This window comes from Podarcis bocagei (assembly GCF_964188305.1).
Source record: "Podarcis bocagei genome assembly, chromosome: 1".
In the NCBI taxonomy this organism is placed as follows: domain Eukaryota; kingdom Metazoa; phylum Chordata; class Lepidosauria; order Squamata; family Lacertidae; genus Podarcis; species Podarcis bocagei.
The window spans coordinates 33,431,323-33,450,855 of NC_138125.1; the positions used below are offsets into that span (position 1 = coordinate 33,431,323).

General features: G+C 43.1%; 1 protein-coding gene and 1 long non-coding RNA gene across 2 annotated transcripts; one reads left to right on the top strand and one right to left on the bottom strand.

Annotated features, from left to right (window-relative positions):
- Window positions 1-6,788: 6,788 nt before the first annotated feature.
- On the bottom strand, window positions 6,789-17,586 carry PNN (pinin, desmosome associated protein). The gene is made up of 9 exons (XM_081206947.1): window positions 17,402-17,586; window positions 16,625-16,696; window positions 13,739-13,807; window positions 12,991-13,063; window positions 12,785-12,879; window positions 10,995-11,070; window positions 10,068-10,223; window positions 9,848-9,986; window positions 6,789-9,151 (listed from the first exon to the last, which is right to left on the bottom strand). The coding sequence occupies exons 1-9, from the start codon at window positions 17,512-17,514 to the stop codon at window positions 7,872-7,874; spliced, it is 2,073 nt and encodes a 690-aa protein (XP_081063073.1). The 5' UTR covers window positions 17,515-17,586; the 3' UTR covers window positions 6,789-7,871.
- Window positions 17,587-17,726: 140 nt separating this feature from the next.
- Window positions 17,727-18,670, top strand: LOC308594158. The gene is made up of 2 exons (XR_014011361.1): window positions 17,727-17,920; window positions 18,431-18,670. It is a non-coding gene; the product is annotated as an uncharacterized lncRNA (long non-coding RNA).
- The last annotated feature ends 863 nt before the right edge of the window (window positions 18,671-19,533 follow it).

The following is a 19,533-nucleotide window of genomic DNA, read 5'->3' on the forward strand; positions in this document are numbered from 1 at the left end:
GTATTGCCTAGAATGTTATTTTTGTTTCAGACCTTGCAGATTCTTGATAAGATGGAATGTTTTAAGAGGTGGCAGAAAGATATTTCGAAATTTGTCTGGCAGGGCAAAAAGCCCAGAATCAAATTTAAAATATTGACAGACGCTAAAGAAAGAGGGGGTTTTGCCCTGCCGGACTTAAAATTGTACTATGAGGCAGCAGCTTTCTGCTGGCTGAAAGAGTGGATGCTCCTCGAGAACACAGACATTTTGGATCTGGAAGGTTTCAATAATGCTTTTGGTTGGCATGCATATCTATGGTATGATAAAATCAAGCTGCATAGTGCCTTTAAAAATCACATTGTTAGAAAAGCATTGTTTAATGTCTGGATAAGATATAAAGATCTGTTGGAAAACAAAACCCCCAGATGGGTGTCACCAGTAGAGGCTAAGGCAGTGAAGAAACTCAATATGGAGGTCGGATGGCCGAAGTATTGGGAAATTTTGGAACAGGATGGAGATAAACTGAAATTACAAAGTCATGAGAAAATGAAACATAAAGTACAAAATTGGTTTCAATATCATCAAATAATGGAGTTTTTCAAACAGGACAGGAAAATTGGCTTTCAGGTGGAAAAATCAAAACTAGAGACTGAACTGTTAGAACCCAATACTAAGAATTTATCAAGAATGTATAACTTGCTGCTGAAATGGAATACACAGGATGAAACAGTTAAATCGGCTATGATTAAGTGGGCACAGGATGTCGGCCATAACATTATGTCAGCTGACTGGGAATGGTTATGGAACACCGGTATTAAATTTACGGCATGTAATGCCTTAAAGGAAAACATTATGAAAATGGTCTATAGGTGGTACATGACCCCAGTCAAGCTGGCAAAAATTTATCATTTGCCCGATAACAAATGTTGGAAATGTAAAGAGACTGAAGGTACCTTCTATCACCTTTGGTGGACATGCCCGAAGATTAAGGCTTTCTGGGAAATGATCTATAATGAAATGAAAAAGGTACTTAAATGTACTTTCCCTAAAAAACCAGAGGCCTTTCTCTTGGGCATTGTCGGCCAATTGGTGTCAAAGAGGGATAGAACTTTTTTTATGTATGCTACGACAGCAGCAAGAATACTCATCGCAAAGTATTGGAAGACACAAGATCTACCAACTCTGGAAGAATGGCAGATGAAAGTGATGGACTATATGACACTGGCCGAGATGACAGGCAGAATCCGTGACCAAGGAAAAGAGACGGTGGAAGAAGAATGGAGAAAATTCAAAAGTTATCTTAAGGACTATTATAAACTTGATGAATGTTAGAGTGTTGTGGTTTTTAGGAATAAAGGGATACAGTGATATAAGGTCAGATCACAGAGAAGACTAAGATGACAGAGGCTGGAAAGCAACAATTGGGAGTTGCTGTAAAATTATGGACATTGGGATGCAGAAAGGGGGGGTATGGGGGAGTCTCAGAAAAGAGGTTTATGAAAAAATGTTATGAAATTATACGTGTTTGTATGTCTTTTTAAGTGTTTGTTTGTTCTTTAAAATTCTGTAAAATCAATAAAAATTTTATTAAAAAAGAAAAAGAAAAAATGCTATAGTACAGTGGTACCTCGGATTACATACACTTCACGTTACAGACTCCGTTAACCCAGAAATAGTACCTCGGATTAAGAACTTTGCTTCAGGATGAGAACAGAAATCGTGCTCCGGCGGCACGGCAGCAGCAGGAGGCCCCATTAGCTAAGGTGGTGCTTCAGGTTAAGAACAGTTTCAGGTTAAGAACGGACCTCCGGCACGAATTAAGTACTTAACCCGAGGTACCACTGTATAGAAAAGAGAATTCCTGGATTCCAAAATCCAAGTTTAGAGCAATTACTTTTTGGTGAGAGAACCCCAGCAGATTTAAATTCACAAAATATGCAGCATGGAAATAAAGGCTTTAAAATATGTCCTCTTAAAAAGTTTTCCGAGCATAGGAAAAAGGCCTCGTATTGGGTAAGTTAAAAAATGGTTTACTTACAAACTCTTCAAAGGTCAGATTCATGTGCTTCAGAAAAGTTGCAGAGGCAGTAAAACTTGGCTTCCTTACAAAGTGGTGAAAGTTTCTAGATGATTTGTATGCTCAAGAATGGCTGATGAGAGCCATGTGGTTGAGCTGGAACAACCAGTTCAAACCTCTTCACACAGAGAGCTTCTTAGGGAGACTGCAGGAGAACAAAAACTTTATTACCTAGTTCCTCCCAAGGTGAGGGGAAGTGGACATAGCTAAGCCTGGCAGGTCAGCTTACTCTATGGTCTTAACCCCTTCATGCATTAATTTGACTTAAATATATTGACTATATGAGGCTGCTTATCTCTCAAAAGTGCTGATGCTGTCTACTCAGTTACTGTTGAATCACCTCAGCAAATAACATAGGAAGCTGCTGTACATTTAACCAGTCCATGGACCCATTTAGCTCAGCATTGTCTACATCATTTGCTATCGACTACCCAAGGTTTCAGACAAGGGATCTCTCCCAGTCCCACCTAAAGTTGCTGGGGCCTTCTGCATGCAGAGATGCTCTGCCACTGAACTGCATCCCTTCTTTTTGATGAAACATGTTGGGCAATTTAGGTTGCCACACACTCAGCTTGGAGCAAGTTCCAATGGTCATTCGAGTAGGTATGCATGAAACCAAACTGATAATCTTCTTTAAAAAAAAAAAAAAATTAACCTGGAGGTTCATATCTCCTTTTTCTTTATTTTTGGGCATTTTTGTTGCTGCTATTCTTTCCTTTTTCTTCTGCACTTAACCTCCCCCCCCCCCATGTGGGAAAATGATTGCTTGTACATGAGAGCATGAGCAGAGTTCTTATTATTGCAGAGTGATTTTGCAGCACGAGACATTGCTTGGAGCATGAACAGCGCGTGAATAGCTCGTGCTGTCCCAAATGATTGGTCAACTAGCATGGCCTGATGCTCGCGTGATCTAGTGCGATGGTCCTTATCTGCTGAGAGAGAACAAATTGCTTTGCTTGTATTTTGTATCTTTCTGATTTCACACAATAAAGGCTGTGCTGCAGTAGCTCTAAGGCGGCCAGAGGAGCCAAAAGGGGCCAAAGGGGCCAGAGGAGCCGAGGAGCCAGAGCAGCCATATTTCTTCAACCAATCTTGGTGTGAGACTGATTTCTTCAGATGTCGAGCTGGTTCTCGACACCCCCCCCAAAAAAACCCCTAGTTTGCCCTCTTATAAAATGACCATTTAATTGTCAATGGAAAGTTTCACATTGGCCCTTGTTGATTTGCATCTTGTTCCTATTTGTTTACCTTGATTATTTAAAACCTAAAATTTGTAAAGGCACTGTGGTACACATGGTACATAGTGGAACATTGAGAAATGCTTCTTAGGGGCATCTTCAGAGCTCTTTCCTTCTGCTGGGGACTAATTATAATCCTAGCATCTTCCAAAAGAAAGGGAAATTTTAGTAGGTTTAGATACTTTCAACAAAAAGAGCACCCAGTCCCTGGGACATTAAAAAGATTTTTAGCTCTAAAAAAGAGCAGAGCATTGCACCACCCAAACAACTGCCTTTCCAAAACTATCAACTGATAATGTCTCCTTAGACATAAAGATATCTGAACCAGGACTAAACTTTAATGTGATTTAACTGGGAGGGTGTTATGTTAAATTGCTTTATCCTCTTGGGAATATGAAGTGTAATACCAATGTTTAAAGCAGAAACAAGACTACCTTTTGTGAAATGTTCTTCTTAGCCTTCTAATGCTTGCTTGTTGCATTTTACGCCCATTCTCTTTGAATCATATTTGAATTTGTCACCAGTCCCATGCTGCAGAACACTCTTCCAGTAGATTCCACAAGCATCCTTTGACTTTTAGGTATCTCTTGAAGATCTTTTTATTCTAACAGATATTTGCAGCTGTTCAATTTTTATCTTCATTAACCAGTCAAATTAATGATTATCCCTATTTTTATTTATATTCTTTAAAATGGCATCTTCTAACACTGTAAACCATATTGATATTTTATATGGCGGTATAGAATTTTATAAATAAATCACATCTCCTTTAGTAGTGTGGTTCCCTTTTAGTTTCTTCTCAAATTGTTGCTCCTCTCTACCTTCAACTCTCCTCAAATATAAGCCGCTCCCCTCCTAGCTGCTCCTGGCTGCATACTGGACTGCATTGCCCACACACGCGGCATTGCCAGTGGCCTTTCCCCTTCCTCACTCTCCCTTCCTGGCCTTGGGAGACAGGACACACCTGGCGCTGTTTGCCCCGAACTCCTGGCTGCATACTGTAAGGTCGTGAATATAAGCTGCACTTTTACTGGTTGGAATTTGGGGGGAAAGTGCGGCTTACATTCGGGCCAATATGGTATCTTCTCAGATATCGTCACTGGCTACCAATTTGTTACTAGGCCAACTTCAATGTGTTACCATTAGTACATAAATACTCAACAGCAGGGGTCCCCAAACTAAGGCCCGCAGGCCGGATAAGGCCCAAGGGACTCGTTTATCTGGCCCGCGGCGACCCCTGCCGCCCACTAAACCTACTTTTACCGGTGCTGCGCTGCACGGCTGTACACTTCTGGGTCAGAGGAGCACCGGAAATAGCTTGTGCGCATGCGCAAGCGTTATTTCCGGTGCACATCCGGGTTGGAGGAGGCCCGTGCACATGCGCGCAAGCTATTTCCGGTGCTCCTCCGACCCAGAAGTGCGCCGGAAATAGTGTGTGCGCACGCGTATGGGCACACGCTCCCCTGCCCTGCGATCGGCGCTGCAGACACCGGCCCAAGGCACGATAAGTTTGCTGCCCCCTGCTCAACAGCTTAGGACCAGTAGAGTTGAAGGATCACCTTACTCCATATATGGCCATGCATCCACCTTGATCTGTGGGACTGCTTTTACAAGTGCCACATAATGTCTTTTCCCTACTTGTAAGGAATCCATCTTCCAGCACTGCGGCACTAACACTCTGGAACTTCTTGCCTATTGACATCAGTCAGGTGCTTTCACTCTTTATCATTTTTGAAACTTGCTAAAAGCTTTGTGTGGGCTAACCCTATCCAGGTATGTAAAGATGACATGCATTTTAATATGTAATTTAACTGCTAACTTTATTATTTAAATTTTATTTATCCCAAGCTAACACTAACCTACCATGGTGGCCTGTTTTAAGAACACTAAGCAGTTTGTCAACTTAATACTGGTAGGTAAAGATAAGGTAAAGGACCCCTGGATGGTTAAGTCCAGTCAAAGGTGACTATGGGGTTGCAGTGCTCATCTCGCTTTCAGGACGAGGGAGCTGGTGTTTGTCCACAGCTAGCTTTCCAGGTCATGTGGCCAGCATGACTAAACCGCTTCTGGTGCAACCAAACGCCGTGACAGAAACCAGAGCGCATGGAAATGCTGTTTACCTTCCCGCTGGAGTGGTACCTACCGTATTTTTCGCTCTATAACACGCACCCGACCATAACACACACATAGTTTTTAGAGGAGGAAAACAAGGAAAAAAATATTCTAAACGAAACAATGGACGTATGATTTTTGTGGTTCATGCTGTGGCCACAGACATGTGATCTGACAGTGAGTTCGGAGTAGCTCAATGCAAAAATCCTGAGGAGCCATGTGGATCCATGTTTGTAACCACGTTTTTGCACCACTGCGGCCCCAGGCAACAGTGGGTGCGTGATTTTTTTGGTGCAAGATGTAGCCATGGACATGCTATGTGATCTGATGATGAATTTGGGGTGACCCAGTGCAAAAATCCTGAGGATCCATGTGGATCCGTGCTTTGTAACCACATTTTAAGTGGGGAGGGAAGGAAAAGCACTCAAGGGACAAGGAGCACACGTGGGGTGGGTGGAGAAGGATGCTGCTAATAATGAAGAAGAGGGGTATAAGGGGAGGAACCAACCGGACAGGACTCGTGTAAGTGGCTCCTCTCCTCTCCCACTTTGCTCCTTTAAAGAAGCAGGCTCTCTGTCCCTCTCTCATCCCCACTCAGCGGCTCTTCTCCCGCTATGCTGTTTCAAAGTGAGCCACGGAGGAGGGAAGGAAGGGGAACCATGGATCCTCTGCTCACGACTGCAGCAGATTCCCCCCGCCACCCGTAGGCATTCCCTCCATAACACGCACAGACATTTCCCCTTACTTTCTAGAAGGAAAAAAGTGAGTGTTATGGTGCAAAAAATACGGTATTTATCTACTTGCACTGGCATGCTTTCGAACTGCTAGGTTGTCAGGAGCTGCGACAGAGCAACGGGAGCTCACCACGTCGCAGGCATTTGAACCGCCAACCTTCTGATCGGCAAGCCCAAGAAGCTCAATGGTTTAGACCACAGTTGGGTGGATACTTATTGAGGCCAATAGTGTCTTTTCCTATCTACCCTTTCCCCACTGCAAATTAAAGACGTAGAACAAAATGACTCAGGCGCTCTTGGATTCCACCAGCCCATCCACAGAGACATCTGTAGCCAGGACTTTTAAAAAGGAATTTTTGCTGGGTGGCTGGTGAAAACAAACTCAAAAGGGCACTTCACACAACTCCTTCGCCAGCCCAGTTCAGGATTACATTCCATACACAAATCCACATTGTTAGGTATGAGAGACTACTTTAAATGTTTTTAAGGGGTACCTAAGTACAAGTTGAGATTTCTGGTCTTTCCGATGTATGTTTATGGCTGGGAATGGGAATTCTAATTTGTGTCAAACCATTTGGTTTTGGTAGGTGAACGACAAGTATAAAAAAACTTCTCATTAAACAAACAGTAAATGCAGAATACAGAAAATAGTATATAAAGCTACCTTTATTTAGACTTTTACAGAACAAGCCAATGAATACACTTGTAGGAAGTTTAAAAACAGTATGTCACCTTTTTACACCAACTATATTGCCATCGACTTGCTTTAGATGTTACAGAAATTCCAAGTTTTGAATCCACTTTCCTCAATCAACAGGTATTCATAAATACAACATCTTAACCCCGATTAATTTAATGGTATACTGCATTTTTATTGGCATTTGAAAGTTTGGCCTGTGGCCAACAATAATCTAGTTTTGAAGTTACCCATAGGCCTCCTGCAACATACTGCAAAGCACAGAAATAAATGAGATGCAAGTTTTTTTTTTTAAAAAAAAAATCATCTAAGCATTACTCTAAAACTAGGGGAGAGGCAAGGCTTGTTGAAATAACTACATGAAGTCTCTAAACAGATTTTAGATGGCCAAGTAATTAGAATTGGCTTGATACACTCACTTGGCTTCTGTATATGGGCAGTTAGTTCACCAAGGAACATTAGTAGAAGCTGGCGTCAATTTGTACAATGAAAGCACAGAAAAGAAAACCTGGATTATGCACAGGTGTGTGCTCCTTCACAGAACTTGAGAATTCACTTTTTAGCAATTGGAGGGGAAGTGTTAATAGGCAGAATATTCAAACACTCTGTATGAAGTATGGCAAAGGGAGAAAGATATCTATGTGAGATGAAGCGGCAACAGGCTCTCACACCTCTGTAAAATACACATTTATTTCTACAAAAAAAAAGATCTGATACAGAAATGATTCACACAAATGTAACTATGTACCTATTAAAATATACAGAAACTCTTTTAAGTAGAGGAGATTTAAAAAGATGAAGGGGTTGTCAATCCTTTTATTTGTACAATTTTGCATCGTCACATAATTTGATAAGTCACCTTTTACAAAATCATGTAAAAAGCACGAGAATTGCCTGGTAAAGAGTCTGCATTTCTCCAAAAGATTTTATACAGCATGCAATTAAGGCAGCCTTTTCTTCCCCACATGGAATCCTTTCACTCATCAAGTAATCTTCCGCTGCAAAGATTAGGCTAGGGAGCCTGGTCTCTTCTGTCAACGCCTTTTGTCTTTCCTGTCTGATTTACGGTCTCTTTCACTCCGCGAAGTTCTTTTGCCTGACCGACTACTTTCTGATATAGACCTCTTTCTGTCCGACCTTGAACTTTTATCCTTTGATCCTTTTGCATCTCTGCTGCTACCTTTCGAAGACTTGTGACTCCTGTCTACTCCTGCATTATCCCTTCGCTTTCGATCCAGGCTCCTCCTACGCTTCCTATCCCTATTGTGCCCACGCCCTCTGCTTCGACTTCTGCTCTCGCTGCTGCTGGAACTACTGCTACTCTCTCGACTGCTACTTCCGCTACTGCTGCTGCTGCTGGAGGAACTACTCCGACTACTGCTGGTGCCGCTGCTAGAACTGCTGCCGCTACTACTGCTTGTAGAACTAGTACTACTGGTGCTGCTGCTAGTACTGCGACTTCGACTCTTGCTGCCTTTGTTCCTCGCTCTACCCCTGCTCCTGCTCCTAACCTTGTTCTTGACTTCTACGCTTACTGCCTGGATTTGGTCTGCCTGAGTTTCAGGCAGATTCTCAGGCGCTACCGTTTCTTCTTTGTCTACCCGAGGCTCTTGATCTTGAGTGGATTCCAACTGTGGTGAAGGCTGTGGCTGAAGCACAGCCTCTGGTCGAGGCTGGGCCTCAGCCTCGGACACTGCAATGGATTCCGGCTCCTTCTCTTCTGCCTCCTCTGGTTCAGCTTCCACTTCTGGCTTGTTGCCTTCCTCTTTCTCCAAGGGAGCAACAGGCCCCTCCTGCTCTGGTTGAGCGTTACTCTCCATTTCTGGTTCCACTTCTTTGCTATTCTCATTTTCTAGTGGCTCTGCATGATCTGCCTCATTGGTTTCCATCACATCCTGCTCGCCATCTACTGGCAGCGTATTTTCACCTTCCTCTTTCCCTAACACAACATCCTCCTCCTGATTATCCTGCTGCCTATCATTCTCCTTAATCTCTGGTCCCTCATCTACCTTAACCTCCATTTCCTCTTTCTGCTCCTCCTCCTCCTGTTCTATCTCTCCATCACTGTGACTAGCACCTACCTCCTTTTCTTCCCCTACCTCTTCCATTTCTACATCATTGCTCCGATTACCTGTCTCCATCTCTTCCACCTGCTGAACCGCCTTACCCTCTTCTTGCTCCTTGTTCTGGTCTTCCTTCTTTTCTTCCTTCTGCACCTCCTGGTGTTCTTTTTCCTTCAGAGATTGTCGCCTGGGCCTGGCTTCCATTTTGTTAATTTGCTCAGCAAACTCAATGCGCCTATTTTCAAACAGTGCTGCAGAACGAAAGAAGACACACTAAGCTTATTGTGGGTACTTAGCATGGTTCCATCTTACTGATAGATCACTTGAACCACTTCACACAAGGAAAGTTTCATACAGACAAGCGATCATCCATGTTAAGAGGTCAGAATGTGCACTTGTGAATTGGGGCATTTGCCACATATTTTTTAATTACAGGCTACTGGCAGTTATGAGCAGTAAAGTTTCACATTAAGAAATAATTTATAACTGGATCCAACAGATGGGCAAGATTCTTATCTCCCCAGCCCCCTAGAGACAAACTTTATGGGGTAGTTGTATCTGTCAATCACTTGGGCTGGAATTCCAATGTCACACCATTACAAATGTTCTGTTTGTGCAAGCACATCATCTTGCAAGATGGAAAAACCCCGCTTGCAACTATGTGCTGTTCTAAGGATTTTCCTAAACCCCAGAACCAGGACTCTAGGACCCTGCCAGTGCCTTTGCACCAACTTCCCAAAGCTGGGTAGGCAATCCTCCACCTTGTGGGTAGGCCAGTTCTGGCTTTATGTGTTGTTGTGTAAACGTGCAGGCTCCCAGAACTGACCCTCTGACTAAGATGCAAGTTCGCTTTACTGCCTTATCAATATCAGTTTAAATTTTTCTACTGAAATGCCAGAAGAGCTTATATCAAAGAAAATGTATCTACCTTACCACCAGTAACATACCATTTAATTTTTTTTGGGAATCATCAAACAGCTTCTGGGTAGCAGGACACATTCTGCCAGGTATGTAGAACAGATGAGGCTTTGTCTTTGTTCTTATATATTTAATTATTTTGGCATTGTGATCATTCCATTCTTCTTGCTGGTAAAAGAAAGATTTTTATTTTTTTAGTATCGTCCACAACACAAACACCACATAGCAGCTGCTTGAATTTTGACTCACCAGCTGAGCAAGTTCAACTTTCTGTTCCAATAGCCGCAGCTCTGTTTGTTTAGCACGTCTTTCCTCAAAGAGCTCTCGCCTCTCATTTTCAACCTGCTTTCTCTCTTCTTCTGCCTGCACTTCAAGTTTCTGTTCAATTTCTTGCCGTCTTTTTTGCTGAAGTGGAGAAACAGTTTCAGATTTGCTTAAGGTGAGCTCAGAAATTTTATTATTAGTTTATATACCACTTAATAGCTGGTCGACCCCTGTTCTGGAATCCGATCAATACTGAAGTCTTTATCTAATTATTACAAGATGGCCCACAGCTTTTGGCTGGACTTAGTAGTCAAGTCACTGCTTATAGTGGTTGATTTTTTCATTTCTGCTCCCCTAAGGTATGGAGCACTCCTTGTGTATCAAGCAATCCACATTTACAGTGAAGCAGTGCCAGGCAATGCAATTACATCTCTCCAACTTATGACCTGAAGCCTGGCAACCAATAGGAGCTCTGCCCCCCCTTCCTAATCTGTTTTCAAATTGTTATGGAACCAGAGACAAGTAAATAATAATAAAAATTCAACTATATAGCCAAGTAAAGGCAGGGCATATGAAACCTAAGCATGGACCTCTCTAGGCTGCTGGCAGTTACTAGTGATTTTCCCAGCTGGTTGCCAGAACCCAGTTTAGGGTGGCAATACAGAACTGTATTTGTAGTAGGATCCATGTTCTATTGAACTTAATAGGCTTAAGTAAAGTTTTAGGAATGCTCGCTGTTTCCCTTTACACTTGAAAAATGACTTTAAAGTCCTCATGTTTTCAACAATGAAAAATCTGAGCTACAGGGCTACTAGCAGTAAGTAGAAACGCAAGACAGTATACAATTCCGTCATTCAATAGAAATAGTACACTCTCTCCCCTAATGAACATTACAAGGTACTGAGTTAATACCCTCTCAGTAGCGACTGTTGATTCTTGTTTGAACTTCTGAAGAGTACCCATCAACAGGCCAAATATGCGCCGATTCCTAGAACAGAAAAGGAGTTAAAAGGTATTATATGATCGACTTTCATACGTGTTCATTATTTCATACATGTTCATTATGCATACCTATTGAAACAGTTTTCCAAATCTTCCAAGGTTGTTAGTTAATGGCACATGAATTATAAAAAGGCTACAATAATACAGGGTGCAAAAGCTATTTAGAAAGTAACATAACCACTGGATGTTGCAAATTTCAACAACCAGCATGATAAGATAACAAGATAATTCCAGTGGGTAGCTTTATCAACAACAGCATATAATTTCCAAACATATTTAATTAAATGAAGTTCTTAATTTATGACCCAAAGACATCCAAAAGTTTTTTCTAAGATTGAAGACAACAATAAAGTACATTAAACAGACTGATTATTAATAAAAGGAACACCATTGTTATGACTTTTCATAAGGAACCTCAAGAAATGATTTGCCATTTTGTAAGCAACATTGCACTGAAAATATAGTCATCTTCTTTTGACTTACTTTTTTGTTGAGGGCTAGCTGTATGACCAAGAACTTTGGCCCTTACGGAGAATCACAGAATTGTAAACTTGGGAGGGACTCCTCCCCAAGGGTCATCTAGTCCAATCCCTTGCAATGCAGGAAATTCAACTAAAACAACCCTGACAGATTGCCAGAACTTCCAAGGATGGAGAGTCTACAACCTTTGAGGGAGTCCACTCCACTGTAGAACTTCTCTTACTGTCAGAACCCAGAGCACAATGGTCCCAGCCTGAAAATAAATTCCAGCCCCACCCCAACTAATACATATGAGATGGTGCTTGAATTAAGAAATAATTTCCCCCAAAAATTATTTGGATACTTTCCCACAAACTACATATCTGAAGTTGATATATAAGCAGCTCAACACAATGCACTGTCTAAAAGTAAGACCTTTAGATAGCTAAGATTAGGATTTGAAGCTTTCCTCATAAAAGAAGCCAGCACAGAATGTCGTTGGGCAGGGGCAACAGAGCTTCCACAGCTCAAATCTGAACTTATTCATGTTTTTAGATATTTTGTCAGCTGCTTTATATGATTTCTTCCCTGAAAAGTGGGATACAAATCTATACAATAAAAAATTTTTGATTTCTCTAGCAGACTGTGAAATCTGGTTTCATCACCCAAACTTCATATACTAATTTTAATGAAATACGCCAGTTTCCCAAGATTTTGCACAGAAATGCATGAAAAAGTACAATAGCTGCTAATTTTCAGTATTCTTTAAAGACTAAGGCTGAAATCCCACCAACATCAATGGGACTTACTTCTGAATTAGACTGGTTCATATCAAACTAAAAAAACAAAAACAAAAACAAGGAAAGGGAACATTTTAGAAAAAATTATCTGGCAGGATGCCTATCTTCGAAAAACACAACATGCTAAATCTCTACCCAGAGCTTTTACATTCCTGGAATAATCAAAACAATAGTCTGAGATAAGTACATCAGCAACTTATTTTGACTTACAAATCAACAGGCAAAGCAAACTGTGCAAGTCAACTTAAATAAACATGGAAGCTAGGTTGAGTTATCTGGTGCAATCAGTACCTGTACACACACTTCTTAAGAAGCAGGCTAAGACAGCATAAAATATTGGACAAAGTTTTCTGTGCAAGAAATAACATTTCTTTCATAATTTGTATTATGCACTTGGAGTTTGAAAACATTGTGGTTACAGTAAACAATATTGTAAGATACCTTTGTTTTCCCTTTTCATCCATGTTTTGATCTTGAATAAGGTCTCGGCGTGTTCGTTCTTTGGAGGTAGCAACAACAGAAGACTGCAACGCTGGCTGCAAGGATAGGTCAAATCCAGGTTAACGGAAGCTTTTCTACATTTCTTTCCCCTCTCTACCCTCTCATTTCTTTCCCTCTCTCTATACCTACTTCTAGGTATCCCTTACTTTTTTAACATCATCATCCTCTGCGTCGCTTTCATGGCGTGATTCTCTCCTTGTCCGACGTTCCCCAGCTAGCCTAAATTTAAGAGAGTATCAAAGGCATCCATTTTATACTAGAACCAAGGGAAATGTTTCAATAGGCTTAGAAAATGATGTTAATAAAAGCAAAATAACTACACTAAAATCAAGATACTGTGCTTCAGACTGCTTTGATCCAAACTCTCTGTCCATGTTGTTGCTGGGATCCAATGAACTCTCCGGTGAATGCAGATTAGCTGCTTGCTAAATCTGTTGCTTTATTACAGCATCTTTTTAAAGATGGAGACCTCACTTTTAAAGTCCGCTTACTTTTCTTTCTACAGAACATATTGTAGGATAGCAACTCCTACACAATTTACAGGTACTCAAGACAAAAAAGGTGTTCTACTGAAATCCTATTTAAAATATCACACAGAATCAAGATACACCAGTATAAATTATTTGCTAGTGTAGAATTTCAAGAGGAATTATATGCAACTTAATTAAAGAAGAACTGATACATGAATGGTTTTTCCTTTCTTCCCTCCCAGTTCCTTTTGTATGTCTGAAATTGCAAGCAATCATTTAAAATTATAGTCTTGAGTGCTATATAAAAACCATGCAGAAATGCACTACAGAAATATACTGAGTCAGCTAAAAAGGCATGCTGTTCTTGTCTCTAACGTCATTCAATCCTGTTCTTGAATTCAGCCCAGTTTCAATCTCTGCTCACCTATTGGTCGCCCCTTCTAGATCCCTCTGTTTGGCTGGGGGTCCTCCTCCGCTATCCGAGAATCCACGCCTGAAACAAAAGAGCACATCAGTGTATCAGATCAGTATGCTCCAAGCAAGTTTCTAATGCCAAGACCCCATAAAACTAAAGTTCAATGTCTTGCTTTGTGTGCAGCACCTTTTACAGAAGTCACGCCATGCTCTCTATCATTTATATGAAGCCACTAGGTGACATCAGAGGGTGGAAGTAAGATGTCATCAGCATAACAAAATCAGCTCTATTTCTTTTTTTTAATCTGAGTTAGGTGAGGCTGTTCAAGTGCTGAACCAGTGCTTGGGCTCAGTAATGGGCTAACAGATTGAAAGCTGACAACAAAGAGTTGTGAGAAAGTGGTTCTTATGTTGATAAATTAGGTACTTGGCTTGTTTCAGATGGGGGTGCACCTTCCATGAAGAAGAAGGTTTGCAGCTTGGGGACACACTTGTATCCAGTTGTCACTAGAGGCCAAGGTAGCCCCAGTGTCACAAACTGCCCTTCCCAGGTTTGACCTTATCACCAGGTAGGAACATTCCTGAACAGACAGTCTTGCCACCATGATGCACATTCTGCTCATCTCTCAAATGGAATACCATAATGTGTTGTACAAGGAGCTGCCCTTGAAAACTTTCATTAGTGCAGAATACAGTTCAGCAGAGGAGCATTGTTGGGTACTGAAAAGACTCAGGGCAGAGGCCCACAAGAAATATTTGCATATGCTTATTTTTATGTATAGGTGCCAATTTCAGCTGTCATTTGAAGGGGAGAAACAAACTGGCTGTCAGGGAGAACTCAGAGCTATGGGGTGGCAACAGCGATTTCCTGGGCCAGTATACTATATGCAGATTGGGCTCTCCACCCCATCTACAGTCTAGAGCTGCTGTATGTACATATTTATGTACATATTTAAAAACAGACAAGTGCTCGTTGGCAAATTTGAATGGGAGGTGTCTAGGGTCTCACCAGTGCTGTACTTTGAAGCGTTACCAGTTGCACTGTAAAAAAAGTTAAGTTTAAAGAGGAAAGGTGTCCAGTATCCTGCATCAAAGACCCTGACACACGGGCCCCCTGGCTACCCACTAACAAGGCTGTTGCTTTATCCCGATGGAATCATATCACATCAATTCTGAAGGACTATCATGGCAGCCTATTTGCTGCCAAGCCCAATTCCAAATGCTAGGACTCCTTTATTAAGCCGCTAAATGGTTTGGGGCCCAAATAATTGAAGCAGAACATCTCCCTAAACTAGCTTGCTTATGCCTCAAGATTGCTAGAGAGTGCTTTTGTCTGTTTCCATTGTCAGGGGACGTTCACTACATTCGTACCTTGGATCTCAAACACCTTGGCTCCCGAACAAGTCAGCTCCCGAACGATCAAAACCCGGAAATGAGTGTTTCAGTTTTCGAATGATTATCGGAACCCGAACATCCAGTGTGGCTTCTGATTGGTGCAGGAGCCTCCTGCAGCCAATCAGAAGCCGCGCTTTGGTTTCCAAAAGTTTTGGAAGTCAAATGGACTTCCAGAATGGATTCTGTTTGACTTCCAAGGTATGACTGTATTTGGGTGAGATGCAAGAGAAAGCCTCTCAGCACACACACGCAGCTCTCTCACACACCCATATACTGTACTTCACATATACACTGCTGCAAGTACACCTCTCCCTCTCAAACACATACCTACCCTCTATTCCCCCACCTCACATAAATATCTCCCTGTCTCTCTGCCCATGTATATATATCCAACTCTCATACACAGAACAAACTAAGTATCCCTTCCAATTCAGAAAAGCCCCTCCAAGGGTGGAGGATGTGACTGTTTTAAAAAATAAACCACCCACAAAAGTAACTAATCCCTGAGTTACACAATGCTACAAATTCAAAAGCTTATTCCTTTCTTTTAAGAGCATTTTAAAGAAACTCTAAAAATGTGAATATATCTAGCAATTTTAAACTTTCCAGTACCAAAACTAAATACCAAGTAGGCCAAATATCTGTAGGACTGCAAAGACTGCTGTGCAAGCAGAGACTAAAACACCATCCAATAAAAACCAAGCAGAGCTCTGTTGCAATAGCCTTTAAGTACAGTGGTACCTCAGGTTACAGACGCTTCAGTTTACAGACTCCGCTAACCCAGAAATAGTACCTTGGGTTAAGAACTTTGCTTCAGGATGAGAACAGAAATTGCGCAGCGGCGGCAGCAGGAGGCCCCATTAGCTAAAGTGGTACCTCAGGTTAAGAACAGTTTCAGGTTAAGAATGGACCTCCAAAATGAATTACATTCTTAACCCGAGGTACCACTGTACCATAGCATGCCAGTGTTAGACTACAACAGCAGAGGATCTGTAACCCTTAGAATAGCATGGTTGGCTGCCCACCCTTCGGTAATAACAATGGTATATGAGCCAAGTGGCAAGTTATACATGCCTTCTACTGAAATCTTTGAAGACAGCAATCTTGTGGGCTCCTCAGCACTGCCATAAACTAGCATTACAGCAACTGTATAAGTCCAACTTGAAATTACTTAATTTTTTTTTAAGGTTAGAAGAGAAGTTGCATGCAACCTTAGGGCAGCAGTGACAGCACAAGCAATGGTCAAGTACCCAAACAACTATTTGCTTGTTTGCCTGTGAATATGCTTTGGACCATGAGCAGAAGCCCTCTCTTCCCCCTCACTGCACAATTATGGCAGTTGTGTTCAGACTCTAGCTACCTTAAATCAACATATTAAAACAACATTTAACCTTCTTTTCATTTCTAGCCTTCAAATACAAGCGTAACATTCTGTGCAGCATAGAAGCTGCCCCCAGAAAGGTACAGAATTGGTTTCCATTAATCATCCACAGATACTCACCTAAGTAATATACTTCCACGCCCCCTACCTCCACCAGGGCCTGTGATGGTCAATAATCTCCCTTGAGCGGGCCTGGGGGAGAAAGCCAAGGGAATAATCATCAGGAAGGAGCAAAAAGGTACAGAAAACACCCCTCAAAGGAACACCACTGGAGACCTGCTGCAAATGTATCCCCCACACCCACTTTATTAGTCAGCTTTAGTGATTGGGGACGGGAAGAGACTGCTTCTACCGTGTGCAGGATCCTGATGGTCTATTTTATTAAAATACCTTGACTTCCCACGTGGAAGGAAGTAGCAGAAAATGCAGAGGGACGGCAGTGGGTTTTGCCTACCTTTTGTGCCACGGAAACTTTTACAGACTTAGGCTGGGACATGAGCGCACCCTTAACCCGGGTTAACTTAGGCCGGTGCAGGCTGCGTCCCTAAGCGCCCTTACTGGGAACTAGCGAGCCCCATTGAAGCCAAGCGGGGAAGCCGCGTTCGCAGGGCGCAGCCGCGCCTGGCAACTCACGTGGACGCCACTAACGGCTTCTGCTCGTAGGCCTCCCTCTGCGCTCTCGCTCCGTCCCTTCCCAGAACCGTTTAGAAGAGGGACGGGGCTAACGGCTGCAGCTCTCGGGCCCCTGAAGTCCCAGGGCGCGTTCCCGGAGAGGGAAGGGAAAGGGCGCGGGCACGAAAGGGGCAACCGCAGAGAAGCCTCTCAGGGGGCGAGCGCGGCGGTCCCCTCTGAGCCGAAACCCCCCCGCCGGCCGCCCCGCTCTTCCTCCCGCCTCACCGCACATCGTTGGGGTCCCGCCCCGTGAGCTTGCGGATGTTCTCATCGACGTGCTTGAGGCTCTCCTTGGCCTTCTCGAGCTGCTCCTGCAGAGCCCGCACCGCCACCGCCATCCCAGCCACTCACAGGCGCGGCCTAGCCAGTCAGGGGCCGGCCGAGAGCGCGGCTCGGCGGGAAAGGGGCGGGGCGCCACGGCCCAGCCCCTCACGTAGCGCGGCTCCTCCGAGCAAACCCGCCAATCGGCGCGCGAGGGTTGGATCGACAACGTTCCTCGCCAACAGCCGCGCCTCGTCCCTAGCGAATCGCCGCCCTGACAGGTTGAGTGGCATTTGGGTGCTCCAGTCATCAGCTTCCTTCTTAGCCAATCGGGAATCCATAGTGCTTAGAGCGACGTTGGGAGAACCACTCGACGACCGCGTTGCTCTGTTTCTCCTGCCAATCGCGGAATGCCAGAGCAGGGTGGCATCGAGTAACCAATCAGTGATGGGAGGCGGGTCGGCTTATGCTTCCCTATCCGCCGTAAGACCAGCCCTACTAATTTTCGCGCGCTCCTCGGGTCATGAGGTGCCTTGAAGTGCAGGGGGCGGGACTAAACTCAATTTCCACGGACGCGTGGCTTCTCTGATTCTGAAATTTGCTTATAAGTCCTGTTCACTATTATGTACTTGGAAGCAAGCCCCATTGAAGTTAATGGAACTAACTTTTGAGTAAAAAAACCACAGACTCAGATGCGCAAGTGACAAGTTGAAGTAACAGTATAACTAAAATATGTCAGATTAGCAAACGCTCCCACTATCATTGCTGTAATTGCCTTCCCTGCACTTTAAGGCAAGCCATCTTATTTATTTATTTTGGGGGGCACAGAGGGCTAAATGGTTACCAAGGTGAGGTAGTAGCAGCATTAATGTTTGCTGCTATCACAGCCAAATATTAGACCTTCAATGGGTCTCTAAGGTGTTTGGTCAAATTAATTTTGAATTTCTGCCTTCCCTGCTTTTTCATCACACAAAGCTTTCCATTAAATGACAGGAAGGCCCAGCTCAACAAGGGCAGAAGGATTCTAGGGAGTGAAACTGCCAAGGGCCCTGAATTGGCTGATCTCGTGATCAACAAGGCTACTGGCAAAACTAGCAAAACTCCTAGAGTCCACAAAGATGCCCAGATCTCCAGGGACCACTTTGAAGAGTTCCTCACGCTCACAGACTGAGGTTGTGGGCCTCCAAGACCTATGACCAGACAAGATCTGAGTAAATAAAGAAACTGCACAGAGTCCATTATTCCTATGCAGCTCTTTGACCAAACATTACATTATTCATTGGTCCATGGGTAAACTTCCAAGCAACTGTACCTGGATATACTGTAATTAGCTATATAAGCTCTTATGTCCTGTGATTCAGTGCTCATCCATACTGTCGTTTAATATGAATAGAAGATTCCTGTACCTTCCTTAATTTGCCATTGTGCATATGACAGTATCTAAATTGGTGCCTTCCCACACTTTCCACTCCCACAGTTCAGACTTTCTCATACCCTTTCCTTTTTGGAGCATCCCTGGGACTGAGGGGAAAATGTGGGAAGGCAGTGATTTGGAGGATAATGTCATGCACAACAGAATTAAGGGAGGTACAGGATGCTTACTATCCATGTTAAACAACATATGGATAAGCCCTCTTAAAGGGAGGTCTCTTACTGTGAAAATCTGTCTAAAATTCTGAACATCACAGACTCATAGTGTATCATATCACAACAATTCCAGATCATATCACAGAATAGTGTTCTTCATCTTTGTTTTTATAGTTATGACCAGGGGTCAGCAATTTTTTTCAGCAGGGGGCTAGTCCACTGTCCCTCAGACCTTGTGGGGGGCCGGACTATATCTTTGGGGAAACAAATTCCTATGCCCCACAAATTACACAGAGATGCATTTTTTAAAAAAGCACACATTCCATTCATGCAAAAACACCAGGCAGGCCAGGCCCCACAAATAACCCAGATATGCATTTTAAATAAAAGGACACATTCTACTCATGTAAAAACACAGTGATTTCTGGACGGTCCGCGGGCTAGATTTAGAAGGCAATTGGGCTGGATCCAGCCCCTGGCCCTTAGTTTGCCTACCCATGGTTATGACT

Excerpts from the sequence above, each read along its gene's own strand:
- PNN (XM_081206947.1), bottom strand. The coding sequence starts at position 17,514 with ATGGCGGTGGCGGTGCGGGCTCTGCAGGAGCAGCTCGAGAAGGCCAAG. Across the intron at positions 16,697-17,401 it reads CGGGACCCCAACGATGTGCG|GCCCGCTCAAGGGAGATTAT; the intron begins GTGAGGCGGGAG and ends TTTCTCCCCCAG. Across the intron at positions 9,987-10,067 it reads AAGTTGAACTTGCTCAGCTG|CAAGAAGAATGGAATGATCA; the intron begins GTGAGTCAAAAT and ends TTCTTTTACCAG.